Below are 27231 nucleotides of genomic sequence, written 5' to 3' on the forward strand. Positions count from 1 at the left end.
TTTATTCTTCGGGTCAGTGCGATTACAGCGATACCAGATTTATACAGGTGTTTTAAGTTTGGCTGCTGTCATACTTAAAAAACACTTTTTTTGTAAAAACAAAGGTTTTGCATTGCCATATTTTGAGCGCTACAATTTTCCTTTATTTCTGACAAAAGAGCAATGTTTACTTTTTGCAAAATCAGCAAGTTTTTATCGTTCCCAAAGATGATACCATTTTTGATCGCTTTCTATCCGATGTTTGGAAGTCAGAATGAGCAAAAAACAGTTCAGCAATTGTTTTTCCTTTTATACCGTTCACTGTGTGGTAAAAGTGATAGAACAGCTATATTTTTTTTTTTTGGGGGGGGGGGGGGAAGGCAGTACGATTATAGCGACACCACATTTGTGTCTTTATGCTTTGCCGCTTTTACACAAAAACATTTTTTTATAAAACTGTTTTGGCTTTGCTTTATTCTGAGTACTATAACTTTTTTTTATGTCTCCACCAACGGAGCTGTATTACTGCTTGTTTTTTTTTTTTTGCAAGACCACAAAATTATTTTATTACATTATTGATGATCTTTTTTTTCCATTATTTTGTGCTTTATTTTCTTTTTTTAACCTAGTCACAGGATGGGACATCAGTTTCCCCGCCCTGATCACATACCCTGCAATGCAAAGCTTATATTTTATTCTAGCAGCCAGACGTTAAAGGGAACCTGTCAGTAGGATTGTGCTGAGTAACCTACAGACAGTATCAGGTCAGCACCGTTATACTAATTAAAATGATACCTTGGTTGATGAAATCAGTCTTGTGGTTGTTTATTTTCAGTTTTGAGTTACATATGCTCATGCTCCGGGGCAGCCTGTTGGGGGTCTTCATGTGGTGCTCTGAATAAGTATTCATCAATATGGCTTCTGACAGGTCCCTCAGTGACCTGCCCCCTAGTTTACATAATATTTATATATTTTAAAACTCAGTAAATACACCACCTTCTGATCGCACGTGTAGTGTGCAGTTAAAAAATAATTATGGTATACTTTAATTCATTAAAAAAAAGTCTGAAAATGCACCGGCTGCACTATCTTGCTAGAGAGAAAAAAAAATTGCCAATTGCCGCTACTGAGCAGGCGGCGCCATCTTGCTAGAAGAAAAAAAAAAAAAAAAAAACTGTCTCCACCAAGACGGAGCTGGCAGCACCTGCGTATCCGATAGATTCTACTGTGCAAGCATGGCCATTTCAAAGGAGGCAATTTTTTTTCCTCTAGCAAGATGGTGCCATCTGCGCAGTAGCAGCTATCGCACGCGCAGCCGATGCCATTTTCAGACTGATTTTTTTAAATGAATTAATGTATAGTAAAAAAAAAAAAAAAAAAAAACAACAACTGTCCAATAGACATGCAGTCAGGCTGCCTGCAGAAGGTGATTGTTTTTTAAATATATAAAATATTCATTAGGTAAACTAGTCAGTAGTCATACTGATGAATACTTAAGCAGATCACCACATGAAGACCCCCCACAGGCTGCCCCAAAGCACAAGCATATCTAACTCAAAACTGAAAATAAACATTACACAACAATCACAAAACAGATTTCATCATCCAAGATATCATTTTAATCAGTATAATGGCGCCGACCTGACAGTGTCTGTAGGTTACTCAGCACAATTTCCTTTAACACTTTGAACAGATCCAAATTCAGCTCCATTGAAAATAGAGGGGCTGCTACAAACTGTCACTCAGTTTTGCAGAACAGCTTCCTATTAGTGATGAGCGAGTATACTCGTTGCTTGGGTTTTCCCCAGCATGCATGGGTGATCTCCAAGTATTTTGGCGTACTCGGAGATTTAGTGTTTGTCGACATAGCTGCATGATTTGCGTCTGCTAGACAGCCTGAATACATGGGTGGAATTCATAACAAACAGGCAACCCCCACATGTATTCAGCCTGTCTAGCAGCTGCAAATCATGAAGCTGCGGCGACAAACACAATCTCTGAGCACGCCAAAATAATCGGAGATCACCCAAGCATGCTTGGGAAAACCTGAGCAACGAGCATACTCGCTCATCACTACTGCTTATACAAAAGAACAGGAGCTGTGCAGTAGTCTCTGCACTGATGAACAGAGCAGCTTAGCACTGCTCCAAAGTGTTTACATTCGGCTGCAAGTGGAGGAAAAACCAGAGGGGGCATCGTGTCATACCTTCACTGCTCGGCTACTGATGACCTATCTACAGGATAGCTTATCAAATACCTATGCCCGGACAACCTTTAAACAATATATATATATATATATATATATATATATATATATATATATATATATATATATATATATATATATATTTTAACTAAAGAATGTTGTAAATTGTTGTTCAACAGTCCAGGCATAGCTCTGCACACACATCATCAATTGTTCAGTTTTGTGGGCAGGAAATTGAATATTTTAAAGTTCATCTGAAAGATAAGAAATAAAGTCTTTGGGAGGAGGAGTTTGTATCTACTCAATATGTTGCAGTTATGTTATATAGCTCTGTGTACTTACAATTGCTCATTTTGCCCTTCTACCCAGCTAATTCTTCTCTTTTCCATTAGATCTATGACCTCATGTGAGTAAAAACTGACTAACTGAATTGTTCTAAGCTGTATGTACAAAGAGGAAGTCTCTTTTCCCTGCATGAGTCATAACTGCTACATTAAGCTTAGAAGGACTCAGCTAGTCACTTTTTACTCACATGGTGTCATAGACCTAATGGAAAAAGAGAAGAATTAGCAGGGTAGAAAGCCAAAATGAGCAATAGTATGTACACAGCGCTATAGAATATGACTGCAATATATTGAGATGATAAAAACTTTGATGGTAGTGCATCTTTAAAATTAAATAACGTACTGTTCTTATAATCAACCATACATTAATAAATCAAAAGAAAAAGCCAACATTTGGTAATCATTCAGACTTTTTTTTTTTGTTTGTTACAGCAAAGTGGTGCAGCCATAATAGTTTTCACTTTTGACTCTGCTATCTAGCAACTGATGGTAATCTTTTTACTGATTGACAAGCCGACAAAATGAGTTTCTTAGAAGTTATTTAAAAAGATAATCCAAAGGTACGGAACATAAAAACCAGAAAAGGTGTTCTCATTTCTATAAGCAAGACATAATCAAACTGGAATTGCTTTAATTTACTCAGATTTGCTACCACCTGCTTCATTCTCCAGCCAACGACTACCCTGAAGCCGGCACATGCTGGTAGATCACATAGCTGAACGAAAAATAGAAGAAAAGAAAAAACCTTTTTCGTATTCTATTTTTCAGTAAGTTTGGGCCCCTTACCTAAAGTTTTGAGCTCTTTCTTCTAGAGTGCATAAATAGCATCCTTAAAACAAAGATCTGCCCTGGATGGATGGTCAACAGGAGAGGCAGAATTGATTGGGTATTTTAGTACCTTTGCTGTTTTTTTCCATTCTCACGGACAACCCAATTAGGTACCTCTAAATATAAACCTGTATCAAGCAATCTTTAAGCAGCTACAAAAATGCAAGAAAGGTCTTAAAAATTGAGTCACAACAGGGCAGCTTGGTTTACCCCTTTAATAAACATAATCTCAACATCCGGCAGAATTACAGAAGAACGGGCTCATTTCCAACAGTTTAAAGGTTTTTTTTTCCTTTTTTTATTTTATATTCTTTATGTTACAAACTGAAGGAGAACTTACCAAGTCCCACAAAGCACAGTGCAACACTGAAAGGAAAACTAAGAGCCGAATGTTCGACAATCCCCCTCCCTTTGGTGGGTTTGCATGGGCCATGGTTGTGTAACCCCTCCAAAGTCAGACATACAGAAGACAGATCTGACACCGAGAAGACTGCTAATGGGAGAGGAAGTGACAACAGACTAAAACCTAACATATAAAGGACCTTCGCCTGGGAGTGTTCAAAATTAGATGACCGGAATATTACCAAACGGTAAAAAAGAAAAAAAAACCTAAGCGATGCTACAGTTTAACCCCCATGGGAAAAAAAATACACTGAGATGTGTGTTATTTATTTCTTAATACAATAAATGAAAAGAAAAACAATTTCTGCGATTAAGAATGAAAAAAGTGATTATTTTTTGACACAGAGAGCAGAACTGCACTCCCAATTTCACACATTTTTAATCCTCCTCTAACAGTTTTAAGTAGAGTTTAGCGAAAGCCGCGGGTTGACGCTGCGCCTCTTTCCGTGTTCCCGCGGAGTCCTGCCTCGTGTGTATTTTCAGGGTAAAGGTGAAGGAGGGGATTCTGACTCACTGACTCCAATTCTTCAGTTGCGCTTTTTGAATTTGTGTTTGTATTTTGTGTGTGTCTTCCTCTGGTGCAAGGCCTCAATATCTAGTCCACAGGTCGCTTCTCTCCGTATTTCTTTGTAAACTCTTCAGCATTCTTACAGAATTTTTTACGGTCCTTTGAGTATTCTTCTGCTAGATCTGCACGCAGTGGGTGCTCTGGTTGGGGATCGTTGACCAGGGCAATGAGAGACTGGATGACTGTGGAAAGAAAGTCTGAATTTACTACAACAGAACTCATTTCTACAAATACCAATCATTATCAGTGGAGACAGAAATGAAAATCTTAGAAATTTGGTGCTGCATTGGTCATAGAGATTCTCATTCCCTTCCCATAAAAAAAAAAAAAAAAAAAAAAGATTTTGACCCGCCTTTAGAGGATAGGTGCACTCTGTAAACCAAACCTAAAGGTTGCATTCTAGCACACAATATAGAAATCTCAATCTCTAGTCATAAGATGTTATAGACAGAAAAAAACACAAACATTCTTTTATCTCTTGAAAGGGAACCTGTCATCTGATTCAAACTGTCCAAACCATGGGCAGCATGAATCAATCTCGAGCCATGTTATTAGAATTGTGTATGTTTGGAGGTTTTTTTTTTTTTTTGCTGAATAAATTGTAGTTTTGAATGACACCATTCATTTTAACATAAAACACTACAAGTGAGATAAAATGGCGAAAAAATACAATTCTACTAATGTGTTTTCCGATTTGTTTTTTTCTTCGGACTGTTCACTACTGACGACAGAGCGGGAAAAAAAACTAGAAAAATATTAACGATTTCTCATCTTCATTGTGAAGAGATTAGCTTATTTGCTAATTTCCCCTTCATCCAATGTGGTTAGAAATTCTTCTCTGGGAGAGTTTACCTTTTCCCCTTGCATGACATTGGACCAACCATAGCCAGGAGGTGTCTTGGAGGGTCATATAAAAATAGATAAATAAAAATAAAAAACACTCCAGAGAAAGTCAGACCAGGCCTTCTTTGTGTAATATATGCAACGACACATAGCCGTGCTCTCCTCTCTGATCTTACTGTGGGCATCTACTGTGATTACACATGGGGGAAGAGCGTGGAACAAAGTTGGGTGTAATTACAAAAATCTCTGCAGCTCTCATCTCATAGCTGACAGCGTGGGGTGGAAGAGTACAGCAGAGCAGACAGTGCTGTGGGCTGAGAGTCATTGCGTCTTTCCATTTCACACAGAGCAATCCTGTTCTGAGGGCCTTTTCTTCTCCCTGCATGGGGCATCCAAATGATTGGTTAACATCATGCAGGAGAAAAAAAGTAAAATGGCCCCAGAAAAGAATCTCTGCTAATGCACCCTTAGGCTAGTTTCACACTAGCGTTCAGAAGGGCTGTGGATGGCAGCCTACTTCCTCCTTCTTTACTCTGTGAAGCTCCTCCCACGCCCACATGCAAAATTTTGTGTTTCTGTGCGGTCGCCGCACACGTCAAATCGCCGCATGCGGATGCATCCGCATACCATGTATACACAGAGGGCACCACCAGAAAAATGTATATTTATATGTAAAAGCAAGAGGTCTCACCAGGGTATGCAAGCAGACATGTAATAGAGCAAGAAAAAGTCAAACCCATAAAAGGGAACACCTCAATTGCATAAGAATATATACCAAAGCCAGTTATATTTATTCATTCAGCGCCTTTTATGGGAGCCTGCTGTGGTTTGCCATTGCCTTTATACTGAGGTGTGGCATTTGGTCTTGAGTCTCCTTTACACACAGATGCAATTTTAATTGTTTTTATACTATATGTGTTTTGTTCTGTCTCTGTATTTTTTGGTGAATAATAAAATGTCAAATTTTGTATTACACATATATTTGATATATATATATATATATATATATATATTTGATATATATATATATATATATATATATATATATATATTTGATACATATATATGTATATATATATTTGATATATATATATATATATATATATATATATATATATATTTCTTTCTTATGCAATTGAGGTGCTCCCTTTTATGGGTTTGACTTTTTGTTGCTCTATTACATGCATCCACATACAACGCCTGTCCCTGCGTACCCAATGTTAAAGATAGGTACACAGGGAAAGGCTGGATGCCTTAAAGGGGAAATTAGCATATAAAAACTTTACTAGCTAATATCTCCACAATGGAGACACGTTTAAAAAGAAAAAAAAACAAAACAAAAAAAAAAAAAACTGAATCTCACTGTGCATCCACTATTCTGTGATGTGACCAGATTTACACACTAAGGTCAGGGTCACACTATCAACTGCAATGCAAGAAACTCGCCTCAATACTCGGCACTGCCGCCGGCACTCTGGACCGGAGTGTGCGGCTGCATATATTTCTATGCATCTGAACGCTCCGGTCCGAATTACCGACGGCAGTGCCGGGTATTGAGGCGAGAGACATGCGCGACTTTCTCACATTGCAGTTGCAAGTGTGACCCAGGCCTAAATCTGGCGATCAATCCTCTTTAAAGAGAAGAAAAAAAAAAAAAAAAAAAGTTTGCCACCAGCACAATCACACTAACCCAGAGAATATGATTTCCAGAAATAAAACTGGAGCTTTGTGAGAACATTTGCATGGCGAATAGACGGTGTTATTGACACCATTTAGGGTACACACGAGGGGAGGTGAGTTGAATGAAACAATGCAGTTCTTGACTTTCTAGTTTTTTTTCTGATTGGTGTGGTTACCATATGGGTTAATTTAGGTAGATTGGAATGTTGAAGTACTATACCAATTGTCTTTTTTTTTTATCGGCTTTATTTTAATGATAGAAAGGAGGTACCGTATTTTTCGGACTATAAGACGCACCTAGGTTTTAGTGGAGGAAGTTAGGAAGAAAAAAAAAATGAAGCAAAAAATGTGGTCAAGTCTGTACTTAATATCCCCTATCCTGGTAAATATGGTCCCCTCATCCCCACCCCGATATGCATGGCTCCCTCATCCCTATCCTGGTATGCATGGTCCCCCTCATCCTTACCCTTGCAGGAATGATCGCCCTCATCCCTATCCTGGTAAGCAGGGCCTTTTCCTTAACCTGGTATGATTGGCCCCCATCCCAGTCTTGGTATGCATGGTCCCATCCTTATTTTGGTATGATTGGCACCATCCTTATCCTGGTATAAATATTGATTGATTCCTCTTAAGTATCGGCACACGTTACCGCCGGTGGGGCAGCAGGAAGGCTCCGGCTGACACTGTGCGCCACTGAAAAGCAATTCTCTGCGATGAACAGTCCCGGTAAGTATTCCGGCAGCTGCTCTCTGCTTGTGAGCAGCGCATGACGTCCATGCCATGCGCTGCTTACAAGAATTAAGCAGCTGCTGGCAACGGAGCAGGACACTGCGAGGGAGCGGAGGAAGGCAAGTGCAATGTTTTTGGTTTTTTTTAATGTTTTCTGATGGGGCCATACATACAAGGAACAGGATGGTGCCAATCACACCAGGATGCCAAAAAGAAATGATTTATTGCCCTCCACGCCCATGGGCGTAGAATACAGTGAATATTCATTTCTCTTTAGCAGCAGGCACAGGAGTTAGCTGGAGCCGCCAGCTCCTGCCTCTGTGACCCGCTGCGCCGCTAAAACCACATCCCCACCTACCTACTACAGCCAGCGTCTGAACATCCGGACTATAAGACGCACCCCCCATTTTGGGAGAACAAAAAAAAGAGTGTCTTATAGTCCGAAAAATACAGTAATTAGAATTTTCATATTATATTCTTAAAAACCTTTACACTTTTTTTTTTTTTTTTAATAACAAGATCATCTGCTTGCTTATACTAGCCAGCTCCTGTGACCCCCTCCACACACATGAACCCCGTGTTAACAATGTGGGAAATATTAGCCTAAAGGATGTAGAGTATTTTGTGTGTTTTTGTAAGCCTTAAAACTTTTTTTTTTACCTGCTAATTTTGTGTTATTTTCTTTTTAAATCAGTTTTTGGTTTATAATATATGGCGTTTATTTCAGACACTAAACTTCATACTAAAAGTTTGATTACATTATTTTTGTCCCAAGTTTTCTAAACACCTTAAATTAAGTTTCACATACAGTTAGGTCCACAAATATTTGGACAGTGACCGAAACGTCGTGATTTGTGTTCTGCATGCCACTTTTTGCGGTTTAACATGAAACAGAGATGTAATCGAAGTGTAGACTTCCAGATTTAATTAAAGGGGTTAAATAAAATAATTCTGTGATTGTATGAAAGGTTCAGGAATTGCAACCATTTTTCTACAAAGCCTCCTCATTTTGAGGGGCTCAAAAATAATTGGACAAATTAACTTTAGCAGAAATGAAATGTTCATTTTTTAATACTTTGTAGAGAATCCTTTGCATGCAATGAATGCCTTAAAAGTGAACCTACTGAGCACAATCCTGCTGACAAATTCAATCTAAGTCTGGAAGCCATGAACTTCGCCAAACACTGGGTTTTCTCCTTTGTACAGCTTTGCCAGGCCTTTACTTCAGCTGACTTTAGTTGTTGCTTGTTTGTCGGTCTTTTTGCCTTAAGTTTTGTTTTAAGCACGTGAAAAGCATGCTCGATGGGGTTGATATTTGGTGATTGACTCGGCCATTGCAGAATATTCCACTTCTTTGCCTCAAAAAACACCTGGGTTACTTTCGAAGGATGTTTTGGGTCATTGCCCATCTGTCCTGTGAAGCGCCATCCAATCAATCTTGCTGCATTTGGTTGAATCTGAACAGAAAGTATAGCCCTGTACACATCAGAATTCATCTGGCTGCTTCTGTCACATTAAAACACTAGCCATACATGCCCATGCCATCACACTGTCTCCAGCATGTTTTACAGAGAATGTGGAGTGCTTTTGATCTGTTCCAAGCCTTCTCCATACTTTCTTCTTCCCATCATTCTGGAACAGGTTTATCTAAGTTTCATCTGTACAAAGAAAACTTTGCCAAAAAAACATCTAAAGAAACCAGCCAAGTTCTGTTAAAGCCAAGTCTGACCTTTCTATTTTAAGGCAGATTACTAGTTTGCACCTTATGGAGAACCCTTTGTATTTACTCTCATGAAGTCTTCTCTTTATGGTAGGCAAATTATTTTTATATCGCCATTTATTCCATGGCGCTTTACATGTGAGGAGGGGTATATATAATACATACGAGTACAGTAATCTTAAACAATACAAGTCACGACTGGTACAGGATGAGAGAGGACCCTGCCCGCGAGGGCTCACAATCTACAAGGAATGGGTGAGGATACAGTAGGTGAGGGTAGAGCTGGTCGTGCAGCGGTTTGGTGGATCGGTGGTTACTGCAGGTTGTAGGCTTGTCGGAAGAGGTAGGTCTTCAGGTTCTTTTTGAAGGTTTCCATGGTAGGCGAGAGTCTGATATGTTGTGGTAAAGTGTTCCAGAGTAGAGGGGATGCGCGGGAGAAATTTTGTATGCGATTGTGGGAAGAGGAGATAAGAGGGGAGTACAGAAGGAGATATTGTGAGGATCGGAGGTTTCGGGCTGATAAGTACCGGGAGAGGAGGTCACAGATGTATGGAGGACTCAGGTGGTGGATGACTTTGTATGTCATGGTTAGGGTTTTGAACTGGAGTCTTTGGCTAATGGGAAGCCAGTGCAGGGATTGACAGAGGGGAGAGGCCAGGGAATAGCAGGGGGACAGGTAGATTAGTCGGGCAGCAGAGTAAAGAATAGATTGGAGGGGTGCGAGAGTGTTAGAGGGGAGACCACAGAGCAGGAGGTTACAGTAGTCAAGGCAGGAGATGATGAGGGCATGGATTAGGGTTTTTGCAGAATCTTGGTTGAAATATTTTTGAGTTGAAGTTGTGGTTTGAAAGAGAGATCAGTGTCAAGGATAACCCCGAGGCAGCGAGCTTGTGGGACTGGAGAGAGTGGACAGCCATTTACTTTAATGGATAGGTCCGTTGAGGGGGGGTCACGTGAGATGGGCGAAATATGATTAATTCTGTTTTGTCCATATTAAGTTTTAGAAATCTAGCAGAGAAGCAGGATGAAATAGACAGACATTGAGGGATTCTGTTTAGTAGGGAGGTGATATCTGGTCCAGAGATGTAGATCTGTGTGTCATCAGCATAGAGGTGATACTGAAAGCCATGAGATTCTATGAGCTGTCCGAGGCCGAAGGTGTAAATGGAGAAGAGCAGGGGCCCTAGGACTGAACCTTGCGGGACTTCGACGGATAGGGGGAGCGGTGAGGAGGTGGTGTGCAAGTGGGAGACGCTGAATGTCCGGTCTGTTAGGTATAACGCAATCCAAGATAGAGCCAAGTCTGTGAGACCAAGAGATGAGAGGGTCTGTAGTTATAGGGAATGGTCCACTGTGTCAAAGGCAGAGGACAGGTCCAGGAGGAGGACAGAGTAGTGTCGCTTGGCCTTGGCAGCTAGGTGGTCATTGGTGATCTTAATTAGGGCAGTTTCAGTGGAGTGGCCGGAAGTCAGATTGCAAGTGGTCAAGGAGGGAGCACCGAGAGGTGGGAGGACAGTTCAAGATGGACGTGTTGTTCCAGTAGTTTTGAGGCATAGGGGAGAAGTGATATAGGGCGATAGCTAGATACAGAGGATGGGTCAAGAGAGGGCTTTTTGAGGATAGGTGTGATTGAGGCATGTTTAAAGTTTGAGGGGAAAACACCAGTTGTTAGTGATAGGTTGAAGAGATAGGTTAGGGTTGGGATGAAGACTGTAGTGAGGTTTGGGATGAAGTGGGATGGGATCGGGTCAAGTGCACAGGTAGTGAGATGTGATCTTGAGAGTAGAGTGGAGAGTCGATCTTCTGTAATGGTGGAGAAGTTGGTTTTGGAGGAGGAGGGCAGGGCAGGTAGGAGGAAGGGCACTGGGGGTTGTTGACCAAAACTGTCTCTGATGTTATCAATCTTCTCTTTGAAAAATGAGGCAAAGTCTTCAGCTGAGATGAGTGGAGAGGGAGGAGGTGCTGGGGTGCGGAGGAAAGAATTGAAAGTGTTGAATAACTGTTTAGGGTTGTGAGACAGGGAGAATATGAGAGATGAGAAGGTGGTTTGCTTTGCTGCAGCGAGTGTGGCCTTGAAAAGTAGTGAGGGACTGTTTGAATGCGATGAAGTCCTCATTGGAGTGAGATTTTTTCCACATGAAAACAGATGTGTTCTTCACTTGGTTGGATGTTGTGAATGGGGTTTTTCTTCACCATGGAAAGGATTCTGGGATCATCCACCACCGTTTTCTGTGGAAGCCCAGGCCTTTTTGAGCTCCCTAGCTCACCACTGCACTTTTGTTTTTCAAAATGTACCAATGTGTTGATTTGGCCACTCATTTCCGTATTTGTTCTGATGGATTTCTTCAGCCTAATGATTGTCTATTTCTCTTCTGTTGAGATATCCTTTGGCTGCATGTTATGGGTTCACAGCAACAGCTTACAAATGCACAAATGGAATCAGTTCCAGACCCTTTTACCTGCTTAACTGATGATGGTTAATGAGGGAATAGTCCAGACAGCCTATGAAAGAGCTTTTGAGATAATTGTCCAATTACTTTTGGTGCCTTTATAAATAAGACAGCTACATATTAAAGAGCTGTAATTCCTAAACCCTTACTCCAATTAGGATGTGTTTACTCTCACATTAAAGCTGAGAGTCTGCATTTTAAATCCATATATTATATAACTATCTTGAATATGTTTTGTCAAAATGCTAAAAGATGTCACCATCCAAAAATTTCTGCACCTAACTGTATGTTGCTTAAGTTGTAAGACCCCAAGGCTGTTTTTAATTCATGTTAGATCTTTCTTGCCCTTTAAACTTACAGTTTTTTAGCCATCGACATTGCAATAAAAAACTTGCAGTTTACTGTGGCATTGAAAATCATCCTCCTGAAGCAACACAAACCACCAGTAAATCTAGGCAATTCTATAAATCATTGCTGCAGACATATACAAGAATACAAGTACAGTGTAAGCAATACCTTGGTCAGTTTTAGTTGCTGGTTTCCAGTTTTCAGCACTGATCACCGGCAGGCATACCTGGCCTTTCTCATCAATGTTCGGGTGGTAGATTTTGGTTTTGAAGGTTATCTTGGGTGGCTTGAATGGATACTCCGCAGGAAAGTTGATTTCAATCCGAAATGCTCCTTTGTCATATGGAGGATTGTCCTGATACAATATAAAAGAATACATAATCTTGGGAATATTGTTAGATAAACACTAAATCAGTTCCGGACCACCCATAGACTTTAAACGTCTGGGTGGCCTGCACTTTACTCTGCACTAATGATGTAAAATGTCAATGCATTGTAAGCTGCTTGCACAAGATCATGCATCTGCAGAAGTGGAAAGTATGCTGTAGACACAGTTGGACTCAACATAGAGAATGCAGACATGGTTTATTACCATCTCTGCCTTCCTGATTACTGTGCATGCAATATAGGAAGCACTAACAGCTCTGGCAGAACTAATGTTTTTAATTACATCAGGATCCCACCTACCCATATAAATATAGGATACAAGCCCAAGAAAGAAATCACAAAAAGTTAAGTTCCCAGCAAAAGATGATTGCCATGTCGTTGGTAGCTAGGCATGCTGAATTGGCCAGATTATGAGCTACGTATCTTAGTTTTCTCCTATTTTGTAGAGCAGTAACGCAATTCATATTTCATGTTTTTCATGCTATAGTACTACAGAGTGCAACTGTGATAGTTATTAGGGATGAGTGAATAGCTTCGGATAAGTGCTTATCCGAATAGCTATAGCAATAACCGAATAGCTGCATCGGAAACCCAGATACCTGGAGCGTTCCCGATAATCAGCTGTTCGGGGCCGCAGCTGCATGTGTCGTGGCTGTGTGACCGTCACAACACATGCATGGAGAGCCAAACAAAAAGACTCCACCCATTAGTATATGGCAGTTTTAATTACAGCAAGGATGCTACCTACCCATATAAATGTAGGCTATCAGCCCAAGAGAGGAATCACATTCGATTAGGTCCCAGCAGAAGATCACCTTGTCGTTGGTGCTGGGTATGCATGAATAAGCCATTATGTGCCAAGTATCTTCGTTATTTTCTAGAGCAGTAATGCAATTCATATTTCACGAATTTCATGTTTACATGCAAAAGCATCACAGAGGGCAACTTTATTTGTTAGTTATGTATGGAGGTGGGTACTCTTAGTATGCAACTATTCAGACCAGTATTCTGTTTGGAAGTGATGGTTAGTCCTTTGATATTTGTATACATAGGCTCTCTGACAGAGAACTCCACCAATCAGTCCATGGTAGTTTTAATTATAGCAGGTTCCTACCTACCTATATAAACGTACACTATCTGCCCAAGAGAGGAATCACAGTAGGATAGGTTTCCAGCAAAAGAAGAATCGCTGTATCATTGGCTACTGGGCATGCATGAACTGGCCAAATTATGTGCTAAGTATCTTCGTTTCTTCCCATTTTCTAGAACCGTAAAGTAATTTAAATTTCATGTTTCCATGCAATAATATTACAGAGTGCAACTTTGTTAGTTATGTATGGAGATAGCTCGTCTTAGTATGCACCTGTTCAGGCCAGTATTCTGTTTGGAATTGAGGGTCAGTCTTTTGATATTTGCAACCAGACTTTAAAATGTCCCTGGCTTGCACTTTGGTCAGCACCGATGTTGTAAAATGTCAATGCAGTATAAGATGCTTGCACAAGATCGTGCATCTGCAGAAGCAGAGAGTACACTGTAGACACAGTCAGGATCAACATAGAAAAAGCAGACATGGCTTATTACCATCTCTGCCTCTCTGATTACTAAGCATACAATATAGGAAGCACTAACAGCTCTAAAGGGCCTGTCACACTAAGCGATATCGCTAGCAATATCACTATAACGTCACTGGTTTTTGTGACGTTATAGCGATATTGCTAGTGATATCGCTATGTCTGATACTTACCTCCGACCGCTCCCCCGCTGGTTATCGCCGATCGCGCGAGAACGTCCTGAGCCGTTTCTCGTCGTCAGCTTCCTGCTGTGGAGACGAGTGATGCGTGGACGCGGGCGGGAGGACGTCAAGATCGCCTCGTCTGACAGGTTAAGTAGCGACTCCCGACCCCTGCGATGTCGCTGGTGAGATCTGCCTGTGTGGCAGCTCACTAGCGACCACTTAGCGATGCACCAGCGATCCTGACCGCGTCATATCGCTGGTCGGATCGCTGGTACATCGCTAAGTGTGACAGTACCTTAACTCCTCCAGAACTAGTGATTATCTGATCGCTGGGTGTAAGGAGAGAGTACTGTATGGAAAGCACTATGTGGGGCAATTTATACAATTATTGAAATCAATGCAGGGCCCCGATAGACTGTATGGAATATTTTTGTGGCCATTATACTGTATGGAAAGCAATGCGGTGCCTCATTATACTGTATGGAGGACTATGTGCAGATTGCTTTTGGAGAATCCTACTGTGATGGGGTCACCATTCTTTGCTGTGGAGATTGAAGTAGGGGGTATCTTTCTGTGTTTGGGTTATTCAAGGTTTTTATCCTTTGCCATTACATATTTAAATTAGGCCATATGCTTTTTACTACTCTTACATAACATTCCAATTTTTTATTCTAAGACCTATTAACTAAAATGTACTTTGTTCGTGGGACACCACCTTTAAGTTTGTTTCCATATGAAAAAGTTTGTTATTTTTGATAATGAAAAACTTCCTCAATTGTAGACATTTTGTTTTAATAAATATCAGGCTTGGCCAGCAACTTTGCATTTTAACGAGTTTTAGGTAACTAGTAAAAGACAGAAATGCATGTCTGATCCTTAATCCCTTACCAACATATGAGGTACTGGTACCTCATATCACTGCTCGCAGGCCGAGCATTCGTCTTTCCCAGTACATTTAATCAGCCACCATGGGCTTTTAACAGCCACAGGGGAGCAGAGACCCACCTAAAGATCCCGTCATACATAGCGATCTCACTAGCGAGATCGCTGCCGAGTCGCTGCCCCCCTGCCGGTATCGCAGATCGCTGTAGGAAAGCCCAGGACTTTTCTTTGGTCACTTGTCTCCCGCTGGCCAGCACGCATTGCTGCGTGTGACAGGCGGGAGACTAGCGATCAGCTGGTAACTAACGTACACTTCGGGTATCCAAGGGACATGCGTCCCTTAGAAACCCGATGTGTACGTTAGTTACCAGCGCGATGATGCAGGGAGCTGGTAACTAACGTACACATCGGGTATCCAAGGGATGCACGTCCCTTGGATACCCGATGTGTACATTAGTTACCAGCTCCCTGCATCAGAGCGCTGGTAACTAACGAACACAGCGACGCCGCGTGCTGGGCGTCCCTGTGCTGATTGCTGGTGAAGCTGTCTAACAGCTCACCAGCGATCACATAGCGACTTACCAGCGACCCTGACACGTTGATATCGTTGTCGGGATCGCTGGTGAGTCGTTATGTGTGACGGGGCCTTAAGGCTGTTAAGTCCCCTTGTCAATTTCTATCATTCCACTCGCCCGTGGCGTGATCACGGGGTGCCAAACGGTTGTCATGACAGCCGAGGGTCTGCTGAAGACCCCTGTGCCTGTCATTACAATCCTTTGAAAGCAGACGTTCATAGGAGATTGTGTGATTTTCTCTATACATAGTACTGCTGATACATTGCATTGCTGGGTATAGTACAAGGGATCAGTTGATAGCAGATTAAAGTCCCCTAAGGATACTATTGAATACAGTAAAAAAGTTTTGTAAAAATGAAAAAAATACAATTAAAACAAGTCCAAATCACCGCCCCCCTTAAAATATCACTGCTTTTGAAAAAGTCTGTTCTATAAAAATATAAAATAAATTAATCTGATCGGTGTAAACGACAATGAAAAAAAAAATGTATCAGTAAAAACATCTGCTCAAGGTGCAAAAAATAAGCTCTCACATAGCCCCATGTCCTGAAAATTGAAAACATCTTGGAAAATGGTGACAATTTTGTTTGTTTTTTTTAAAGGAATTTCCAAATTTGTTTTTCACCATTTAAAAAATAAAACCTAAATTATGCATGTTTGGAATCTACCTAATCAAACTGACCTGGAAAGCCACATTGAAATGTCAGTTTTATCGTATTGTCAATATGGTATAAAATAAAAAACAAAATAAAACAGTTGGGAAATTGCATTTTTTTGCAATTTCAACGCATGTTTTTCTTGCTTTCCAGTGCATCACATGATAAAATGAACGGTATCATTCAAAAGTACAATTAGACTTGCAAAAACCATCCTTCAAACAATTATATTGATGGGAAAAAAAAAGCACTTGGAAGAAGGGGAGGAAAAAAACAAGCGAAAAAATGGAAGATGGTCACAGCGTGAAAGGGTTAAAGACATTTTTGCATTTTATTGTCTAAATCCCCAAATGCAGCCCCATCCTTCAAAATCGATTTTAAAGCTTCTTTAAAAATATCAGAACTGATTTAGCAAGATCTCACTGCTTTGTGACTTTGTGGAGAGAGACAAATAAGTTCATATACGCACATCTCCTGGAGAAATCACTACCGTCTGAGGAGACCGAGCACAGCAGCTCCACTGGCGTCCAGTATATTATCACACTGCTTGCCTGTCAGCAGCTTCTCTGTGCTATCACACTGAGCATTTCCACTCCGAGCTGAGCACAGACCAATGTGTCAATGGCAGATAAACTTTTGCCTGCAGCTTCACTAATAAAGCAGCAGTGTGTCCCCAGGAGCAGCGTGCACTCACTCCATAACATTAAAGACGGTATCTGCTCTGAGCAGCAAGCCCAAGCTGCTGGAGCAGATACGTCATGTCCTTACTGTGGAGTGACACAGCACAGCTAGCCATGTCGGAAAATGGCAGCAACCTTTAACTGGAAGTTGGATTAGCATAAAATTTGCATATTACTGCCATATTAAAAAAAGCCCTTACCTCACTGATTTTTTTTAATTTTTTTATAATTTATATTTAGAATACAGTTTTTTTTTTTTACCAGTAATATCTCAAAAATAAAAAGAAAGGGGTAATTTTTGGTGATAGTGATGAGCGAGTATACTCGTTGCTTGGGTTTTTACGAGAGTGCTCGGGTGGTCTCCGAGTATTTTGGCGTACTCAGAGATTTAGTTTTCGTAGTCTCAGCTGCATGATTTATGGCTGCTGGACAGCTTGAATATGTGTGGAATGCCTGTTTGTTAGGGAATTCGGAATTCCCACATGTATTCAGCCTGTCTACAAGTCACAAATCATGCAGCGGAGACTACGAAAACAATCTCTGAGCATGCCAAAATACTCAGGCTGTGTGCACACGATGCAGATTTGCAGCGGATCCGCAGCGGATTTTACCGCGCAGAAACGTTGCATATCCGCATTGTGATGTACAGTGGAAAACCGAACAAAAAACACTAGAAAACCGCATGAAAAATGGAAGAACTCCGCAGGGAAAATGCAGGTCATTTGACCTGCGGATTTCTTCCATTCTGCACGGAAAAATCTGCAGGGCCAAAAAGTACGTCTGCACTCAGCCTCAGTGGACACTCGAGCATGCTCAGGAAAACCCGAGCAACGAGTATACTCGCTCATCACTAGTGATAGGTTGTCTTTAAGGTGGTTTTTAGATTTTTGACCTCTATTGGTCAGCACCAGGTCTGGAACCAAGAAAGGAAAGCACCATTTTTACAGCACTTATGAACACCCTTTCAAAGGGGTTGTGCCAAAACTCTGCAATCACTCATTGACTATACAGTTGTTGCCAAAAGTATTGACACCCCTGCAATTTTGTCATATAATACTCAGTTTCTTCCTGAAAATGATTGCAAACACAAATTCTTTGGTAATATTATCTTCATTTGTCTGAAATGAAGAAACACAAAAAGAATTGTCTTTTCCGTCCAGATCTAGGGAGGTTAGCCACAGTGCCAAGGGCTTTAAACTTCTTGATGACACTGCACACTGTAGACACAGGAACATTAAGGTCTTTGGAGATGGACTTGTAGCCTTGAGATTGTTCATGCTTCCTCACAATTTGGTTTCTCAAGTCCTCAGACAGTTCTTTGGTCTTCTTTCTTTTCTCCATGCTCAATGTGGTACACACAAGGACAAAGGACAGAGGTTGAGTCAACTTTAATCCAAGTCAACTGGCTGCAAGTGTGATTCAGTTATTGCCGTCACCTGTTAGGTGCCACAGGTAAGTTACAGGTGCTGTTAGTTACACAAATTAGAGAAGCATCACATGATTTTTCAAACAGTGACAATCCTTTTGTCCACCCTCTTTTTTATGTTTGGTGTGGAATTATATCCAATTTGGCTTTAGGACAATTCTTTTTGTGTTTCTTCATTTCAGACAAATTAAATGAAGATAATAATACCAAAGAATTTGTGTTTGCAATCATTTTCAGGAAGAAACTGAGTATTATCTGACAAAATTGCAGGGGTGTCAATACTTTTGGCCACAACTGTACAATCATAATTCCCAGGTATGAGTGGGTGGTCACATGTATATGATTTGTATATTTGTAGTAATGTGATATCTAGACATGGCTAATGTTTCTCAATAGAAGTGTATTGAGGGAAGCCAGAACAATCTAGTTGGCACTTGACGGCAAGTATGCAAACTGCATGTATTTGGTCACTTGCCCGCCTGGACAACCACTTTAAGACCTTTATACCCAGCTGTACAGAACAACTGGCGATGTACAGGAGCATCTCACAAAATTAGAATTTTAAAAAGTTAGTTTATTTCAGTTCTCCAATACAAAAAGTGAAAACTTATAGCGTCATTACAAACGTAGTGATCCATTTCAAGTGTTTATTTCTGTTAATGTTGATGATTATGGCTTACAGCCAATGAACACTCAAAAGTCATTATCTCAGTAAATTAGAACACTTTATAAAACCAGCTTGAAAAATAATTTCAAAATCCGAAATGTTGGCCTACTGAAATGTATGTTCAGTAAATGCACTCAATACTTGGTCGGGGCTCCTTTTGCTTCAATTACTGCATCAATGCAGCATGGCATGGAAGCGATCTGCCTGTGGCACTGCTGAGGTGTTATGGAAGCCCAGGTTGCTTAAGCTCATCTGCATTGTTGGGTCTGGTGTCGCTCATCTTCCTCTTTACAATACCCCATAGATTTTCCATGAAGTTAAGGTCAGGTGAGTTTGCTGGCCAATCAAGCACAGGGATACTGTTGTTTGTAAACCAGGCATTGGTACTTTTGGCAGTGTGGACAGGTGCAAATCCTGCTGGAGAATGACATTTCCATCTTCAAAAAGCATGTCGGCAGAGGGAAGCATGAAGTGCTCTAAAATTTCCAGGTAGACAGCCGCGCTGTCTTTGGCCTTGATAAAACACAGATGACATGGCTCTCGAAACCATGACGGATTGTGGAACCTTCACACTAGACCTCAAGCAGCTTGGATTGTGTGCATCTCCACTCTTCCTCCAGACTCTGGGACCTTGATTTCCAAGGTGTAGTGTGAAGTATCCACAATCAATGATTGTTTCGGAAGCCATGTCATCTGCTGGTGTAGGTCTATTGTGTTTTATCAAGACCAAAGTCAGTGCAGCCGTCTACCAGGAAATTTTAGAGCACTTCATGTTTCCCTCACCAACAAGCTTTTTGGAGATGGAAATTTAATTGTCCAGCAGGACTTGGCACCTGTCCACACTGCCAAAAGTACCAATACCTGGTTTAAAAACAACAGTATCACTGTGTTTAATTGGCCAGCAAACTCGTCTGACCTTAACCCCGTAGAGAATCTATGGGGTATTGTCAAGAAGAAGATGAGAGACACCAGACCCAACCATGCAGATGAACTGAAGGCTCCTATCAAAGCAACCTGGGCTTCCATAACACCTCAGCAGTGCCACAGGCTGATCAACCTCCATGCCACACCGCATTGATGCAGTAATTGATACCAAAAGAGCCCGGACGAAGTACTGAGTGCATTTACTGAACATACATTTCAGAAGGCCAACATTTCGGATATTAAAATAATTTTTCAAGGCTGGTGTTATAAAGTATTCTCATTTACTGAGATAATGACTTTTGGGTTTTCATTGGCTGTAAGCAATAATCAACATTAACAGAAAGAAAAACTTGAAATAGATCACTCAGTTTGTAATGACGCTATATGACTTTTACTTTTTGTATTGAAGAACTTAATAAGTAAACTTTTTGATATTCTAATTTTATGAGATGCACCTTATATTAGTGTTCCATGTAAAAGCTGGTATGGTTAGGAGGCCTCGCTCTAGCCCATTTCAAATCAGTGCCTTTTCCATTTTTTTTTTTCTAATTCCATCTTGCTTTGCCTTTCTCAATCCTATGATACCACAGTATGGCTCTACTAGCTCATACTGGCAGTCTGCTGACTCTGCAGTGGGAGGATAGTGTAATCATCTCCTAAATGTGCTGAGAAATTACAGCAATGGAGCCAGGGAGAGTGAACAGTGTGCGACATCTGTATACTTACTGGAACAATGAGCCCCTGCCAGGTCAGTAGATTGGCTTCATCAACCTGTATATTACGGAAATTTTTCATCCCAGATTTGCGGATCTCTTCAAGCTCCTAAAGAAAATATACAGATAAATTAAAAATGAAAAGATGCAACGTTGGTTTACCTTAGAGAACAGATCTAAACTCCATGGCTCTTCTGATGCTTATTTTGTGATAGTACCTGAAAGGAAAATATCATCTCAACATTCACTGGCTCCTAAGTAGAAGTCATGAGTATACAATTTTCCAATAGGGAGACAGACCCCTGCAGGACTGCTCTGGTCCTACTGGAACAGAGGACTGGGCATGATTAAATGTATAATAGCTGATTTTTTTTTTTTTTACCACATCTGCCATTAGGGGAGACTTGGAACACCTCCATACACATTATATAGTCAGCTGAGATCTATCTAATGTGCATGGCCTTCTTTGAGCTGCTCTATTCCATCCTGTGCTTTACATTAATCTTTGCCTGCCAGCAATTAAAGGGCTTATCTGGGCCATTTATTATTTTCTTCTTTGCTGATAAGAAGTTATCAGTAGGTGGTTACTTACCTCTTCTAAATTGCAGAAATCTCTCAGAGAAATCACTGAGTGACTCATCTCAACAGAGCAGTTCCTTAACTTCTGTTCTGCTGACAGGGTGTAACTGCTAACGTTATGGGGACTGGCAGCAGGACATAAATGAGAAATTATTTAACTATTTTGTTAAGTTAATGCCAAAGACCTCAATATTTGTCTCATCTGACCACATCACCTTCTTCCAATCACTCACAGAATCATCCAGGTGTTCAGTGGCAAACTTCAGAGGTGCCTGCACATGTGCATTCTTCCCCTGCTCAAGAAGGCACATGTGCAGGCACGTCTGACCTTGCGGGCACTTCAGGATTTTAAGCCTATACGGCGTAATGTGTTACCAATGGTTTTCTTGGTGACTGTGGTCCCAGCTGCCTTGAGATCACTATCAAGTTCCCTCCGTGTAGTTTTAGGCTGATCTCTCACCTTCCTCATGATCAAGGATACCCCACGAGGTGAGATTTTGCATGGAGGCACAGATCGATGTCGATTGAGTTATTTTGTATTTCTTCCATTTTCTTACTATTGCACCAACAGTTGTCTCCTTCTCACCCAGCGCCTTACTTATGGTTTTGTAGCCTATTCCAGCTTTGTGCAGGTCTATCTTGTTCCTGAAACACTAATAAAGCTCTTTGGTCTTGTCCATGTTGTAGAGGTTAGAGTCTGACTGATTGAGTCTGTGGACAGGAGTCTTTTATAAAGGTGACTATGTAAGACAGCAGTCTTTAAAGAGAATCTGTCACCTGGTTTTGGCGGGCTATTTAAGTGAGGTCTGTCCGGTCCAATGGGCGGTGTTTCGGATCTTTGCCGCCGTCCGCAGTTTTTTCATGAATAGGAGTAGGTGTCCGCCATCTTTTGAGCGAGCGCTAAGCATTCTTGGATCGCGCACGCACAGTATTCTTTGCCCAACTGCGGGCAAAGCCGAAAAGCCTTACTGCGCATGCGCCGGTTAACTAAGCCCCGGAAGTATTTTGCTGTGTTCCGAGGCCTAGTTAACTGGCACATGCGCAGTGAGGGTATGTGCACACGTAGTGAAATCTTCTGCGTTTCCGCAGCGGTTTTGGCTCTGTGGAAACGCAGCATATTCTGCTGCGTTGTACAGTACCTTTATTTTCAATGGAAAAAAAACGCAGTGCACATGCTGCGGATTTTTCCGCGCGGTTTTGCTGCGGTTTACAATCCGCAGCATGTCAATTGTTTGGTGCAGAAACGCTGCAGTTTTACACCTCATCCATTATGAGGTGTAAAACCGCAGGACTTTTGTCCTGCGGATTTACCTTTGGTTTTCTCTCCAAAATCCGCACACCCAAAAAACTACGTGTGCACATAGCCTAATGCTTTTCCACTTTGTCCTTACTTGGGCAAAGCATACTGCGCGTGCCAAGAATGCTTAGCGCATGCGCGATAGATGGTGGACAACCACTCCTATTCATGAAAAAACTGCGGATGGCGGCCAAGGATGGGGAGGCGGCCAAGATCCGAAACACCGCCCATCGGACCGGACGGACCTCATTTAAATAGCCCGCCAAAACCAGGTGACAGATTCCCTTTAATGCAGGTAACTAATTGATTAGGAGCGTCTAACTGGTCTGTAGGAGCCAGAACTCTTAATGGTTGGTAGGGGATCAAATACTTATTTCTCACTGCAAAATGCAAATAAATGTATATAATTTATACAACGTGATTTTCTGGATTTTATTTTTGACATTCTCTCAATGTTAAAATTAACCTGCCCCTAAAATTATAGACTGTTCATGTCTGTCAGTGGGCAAACTTACAAAGTCAGCAAGGGATCAAATAATTATTTCCTTCACATATATATATATATATATATATATATATATATATATATATATATATATATATATATATATATTCCATAAATATTCATTTCTCTTACGTATCGGCACACGAGACCGCCAGCAGCAGCAGGAAGTCTCCGGCTGACACTGCACGCTGGAGAGCAATGAATATTCACTGCTCTTTGCGCACACAGTCCTGGCGTGCAGAGCAGTGAGTATTCCGGCAGCTGCCCTTCGGCTTGCAAGCAGCGCATGACATCCCTGCGATGTGCTGCTTACAAGCATTAAGCAGTTGCTGACATGGAACAGGATGCTGCGAACTTGCGAAGGAGCGCCGGGAAGGTAAGTGTAATGGTTTGTTTTTTTTAATGTTTTCTGATGGGGCCATGCATACCAGGATAGGGATGAGAGGGACCAATTCCTACCAGGATAGGGATGAGGGGAACCAATTCCTACCAGGAAAGGGATGAGGGGGATCAATTCCTAACAGGATAGGGATGAGGGGGACCAATTCCTACCAGGATAGGGATGTAGGGGACCAATTCCTACCAGGATAGGGATGAGGGAGACCAATTCCTACCAGGATAGGGATGAGGGAGACCAATTCCTACCAGGATAGGGATGAGAGGGACCATTCCTACCAGGATAGGGATGAGAGGGCATGAATACCAGTCTAGGGAAGAGGACGACATGCACACCAGGACAGGGATGAGGGCCCGGCACACCAGGGTAGGGATGAGGAGGGCCATGCACACCAGGATGGGGATGAAGGGGGGCCATGCATACCAGGATGGGTATGATGGGGGCCATGCATACCAGGATGGGTATGATGGGGGACCATATATACCAGGATAGGGGATATTAAGCAAAGAATTTACCACATTTTTTGCTTCAATTTTTTCCCCCTAATTTCCTCCTCTAAAACCTAGGTGCATCTTATGGTCCGGTGCGCCTTATAGTCTGAAAAATACAGTATATATGCCCATATATACATAAACACACGCCCCTGCATACATTGCAGCTAAGGCAACAATACTGTAAAAACTAAGTTAGTATTCATATATCCCCCATTTGCCCACCAATTGAGACATTTTGGAAAGCTAATTTTGTCAAGGGCACAAGCGCAGCACCGGCAAAGAAGTCAGAGGGGAAAATGCTAAAAGGAATTATCTGCACTGCAATGTCAAAACAACTTGTTGTGCCTATGCTGACTCTTTTTTGAGCTTCTTTTAAATCACTTCAGGCATCGAAAGCCGTAAAACTGGGTAAAAGAAGTGACCAGACGATTCTTCAAATGGCTTCATGTAGTGTATAAAGTTATATTAGAAGAAAAAAATAAAAATAAGATGCTAGAAGCAAAGATGCTGCAAAAACAAGCAAAAAGAAAGGAATGAGGAGATTTGAAGAAAAAGACAATAGAGATTTTCACGAAGTCTTCCGCTTCAAAAACTCCGTGGATACATGGCATCTGAGAGATGCCATGTGCAAATACTCTAACGTTGCAACTTTCTACATAAATTTGCCATAATTTTAGGATGCAACTTTTAAACTCTGCAATTTCTGCCAACATCAGGCATAAACTTAATAAATATGAGTCACAGATTTAAAACAATTATATTTACCTTACGAGAAGGCTAAATAAATATACAGCTTTTTTCAGTATGTTGCTAAAATGACCAAGATGTAGAGCAATTGCAGGCACTGGCTCGTGACAGCTGAAGAACCTTTCATGTCTTCCGTTCGCTATCCCTCAAAGCGTAACGGTCATTTTAATTTCTATCTAATAATGTAGAGCAAGCGATCTTAATAAACGCTCAAGTATACTGTACAAATAAAATCCGAAAGAAAACCTTTTAAAAACCATCTAGAAGATGTTCCCTTATGCTGTTTTTGAAGCAATTTGCTCGTTGTCAGAGTAAATCTGTATTCAATTCCACAAATATGATTATAAATATTGTGTGGCAAGAGCGGGGCGGATGCCTACACAGCGTGTGCGCTCCTGGCTGAATCTCATGCACTGTTTGTCAGTACATCAGCAGGTTACCTCAGTCTTCAGCACAGTGCTCCGGCTCTTGTAGCTACTTCTGCCCTGTAAGCCAATTATCCTGTGTGCTCAGTAACAATAGGCTTAGACTAGGTTCACATTGCGTTAGGGGCATCCGTTTAACGGATGCTCTAACGCAGATGTCATTTTTGACATCATTTGTGACCTAGCGCTAACGGTATGCGCTAACGCATGGTAACAGCTCATTACCATGCGCTACCATGAGCCTATACAGGTCTATGCACAGCGAACGCGTCCGTTCGTTGTGCGCTAGACCAGACGCATCACCGAACGCTGCAGACCGCGTCCGAGGGAGCGTCATGAAGTAACGCATCCTTGCTAACGCATGCCGATTTTGGCATGCGTTAGGATGCACTACTGTTATTGCGGGCAATGGCGGCGTAAACACATCCGTTACATAGCGTTAGTGCCGCTATGTAACGGATGCAGTCAGCGCATTGCCCGCAACGCAATGTGAACCCACCCATACAGGGCAGAAGGAGCTCCGCAACATCGGCACTTCTCCTGCCTGTCAGCTGCTTCCTGTGTGCTCAGTGACATCGGCACTTCTCCTGCCTGTCAGCTGCTTCCTGTGTGCTCAGTGACATCGGCACTTCTCCTGCCTGTCAGCTGCTTCCTGTGTGCTCAGTGACATCAGCACTTCTCAGTGTTCTGTCAGCTGCCAGCTTCTGTGTTGCCTACGGGTGATGAAAATTCCATCAAATATGTCTTACAACGATGAATAAATGTGTTATACACTACATAGTCCAGTTGTACACTCTGCTAACAGAGACAGCACATTTAGACAGATATCTACAGTTAGATACGCAACAAGCCATCACACAGCTTTATCGACTGAAAAATGAAAAGTTAAAAGGGTGGTCCGAAACAAACATTGATTTAATCCTAAATGTCTATTGATTGTAATAATCTAATATACCATGATTAAAAAGTCCCTATTGTTCCCTCTGTTTTTTAACTAAAGGTACTGTCACACTTAGCGATGTACCAGCGATCCCGACCAGCGATATGACGCGGTCAGGATCGCTGGTACATTGCTAAGTGGTCGCTAGTGAGCTGCCACACAGGCAGATCTCACCAGCGACATCGCTGGGGACGGGGGTCGCTACTTGCCTGTCAGACGCGGCGATCCTGCGTCCTCCCGCCCGAGTCCACGCGTCGCTCGTCATCACAGCAGGAAGCTGACGACGAGAAACAGTCCTGGACGTTCTCGCGCGATCAGCGATAACCAGCGGGGGAGCAGTCGGAGGTAAGTATCAGACACAGCGATATCGTTAGCAATATCGCTATAACGTCACAAGTTTCTGGCTATTTCTATGTGTTTAGAAACCCCCCCAAAAACAACACGCAAAAACCGAGCAGAAAAAAAACACGCGGTTTCTGGGAAGGGAGTCAGGTTTTTGAGCAGAAATTTTCTGCTACGTGTACACTTAGCCTTAAGTACAGAGCGAATTTGAGGGAAAAGATTAGAAGAACAAGTCACTTCATTTCACCGTTTTGCAGAAACTTGAAGCGGTTAAAAGACGTTCAAAAACCTGAACATCTGCACAGCAAGTCGTTTTTACATAGAAATGCATCTGTTCATTCTTTTCACAGTGATCTGATTTTTTTCAAGCATTTTTCACCTGACTAATATGTTATGTGCACGTACCCTTAAAGAGAATCCGACAACAGGTTTTTGCTTTGTAATCTGAGAGAAGCATGACGTAGGGGCATCTAGCGATGTGTTACTTAGCTGCATTACTAATTTTAATACAGAGTTCATAAATACGGCAATAGGTTTACTAGACTCCAATGATATAAAAATAATGTTTTTGAGCAGATTATCAAAAAACTACTGCAATCTCTGTCCCTACATAACGCATCTCTCACATTAGGTGGCAAACTTCTAATGATAGATTCCCTTTAAGTTGAGAGGATAGAATATAAAAATATTAACATGTACAAACTATCTTGAATGTCTACGTAACAAGCTAAACAATTAACACATCAAAGGTGTTTTCCCCACA

The 27231-nt window shown here is 41.5% G+C and overlaps 1 protein-coding gene across 3 annotated transcripts in view; it reads right to left on the reverse strand.

Annotated features, from left to right (window-relative positions):
- Positions 1-3558: 3558 nt before the first annotated feature.
- UBE2L3 (ubiquitin conjugating enzyme E2 L3) overlaps positions 3559-27231 on the reverse strand; it is a 36610-nt gene continuing 12937 nt past the window's right edge. For all 3 annotated transcript variants that reach the window (XM_073559130.1, XM_073559133.1, XM_073559132.1), the window contains exons 2-4: positions 20756-20851; positions 12266-12452; positions 3559-4509 (exon numbers count right to left, since the gene is read on the reverse strand). In XM_073559130.1, the coding sequence (XP_073415231.1) occupies positions 4355-4509; positions 12266-12452; positions 20756-20851 (438 nt within the window). In that variant the 3' untranslated portion in view covers positions 3559-4354. The remainder of the gene's footprint in view (positions 4510-12265; positions 12453-20755; positions 20852-27231) is intronic.

The sequence above is a fragment of the Dendrobates tinctorius genome, unplaced genomic scaffold (assembly GCF_039654945.1).
Source record: "Dendrobates tinctorius isolate UK_male_01 unplaced genomic scaffold, ASM3965494v1 ptg000265l, whole genome shotgun sequence".
Classification (NCBI taxonomy): domain Eukaryota; kingdom Metazoa; phylum Chordata; class Amphibia; order Anura; family Dendrobatidae; genus Dendrobates; species Dendrobates tinctorius.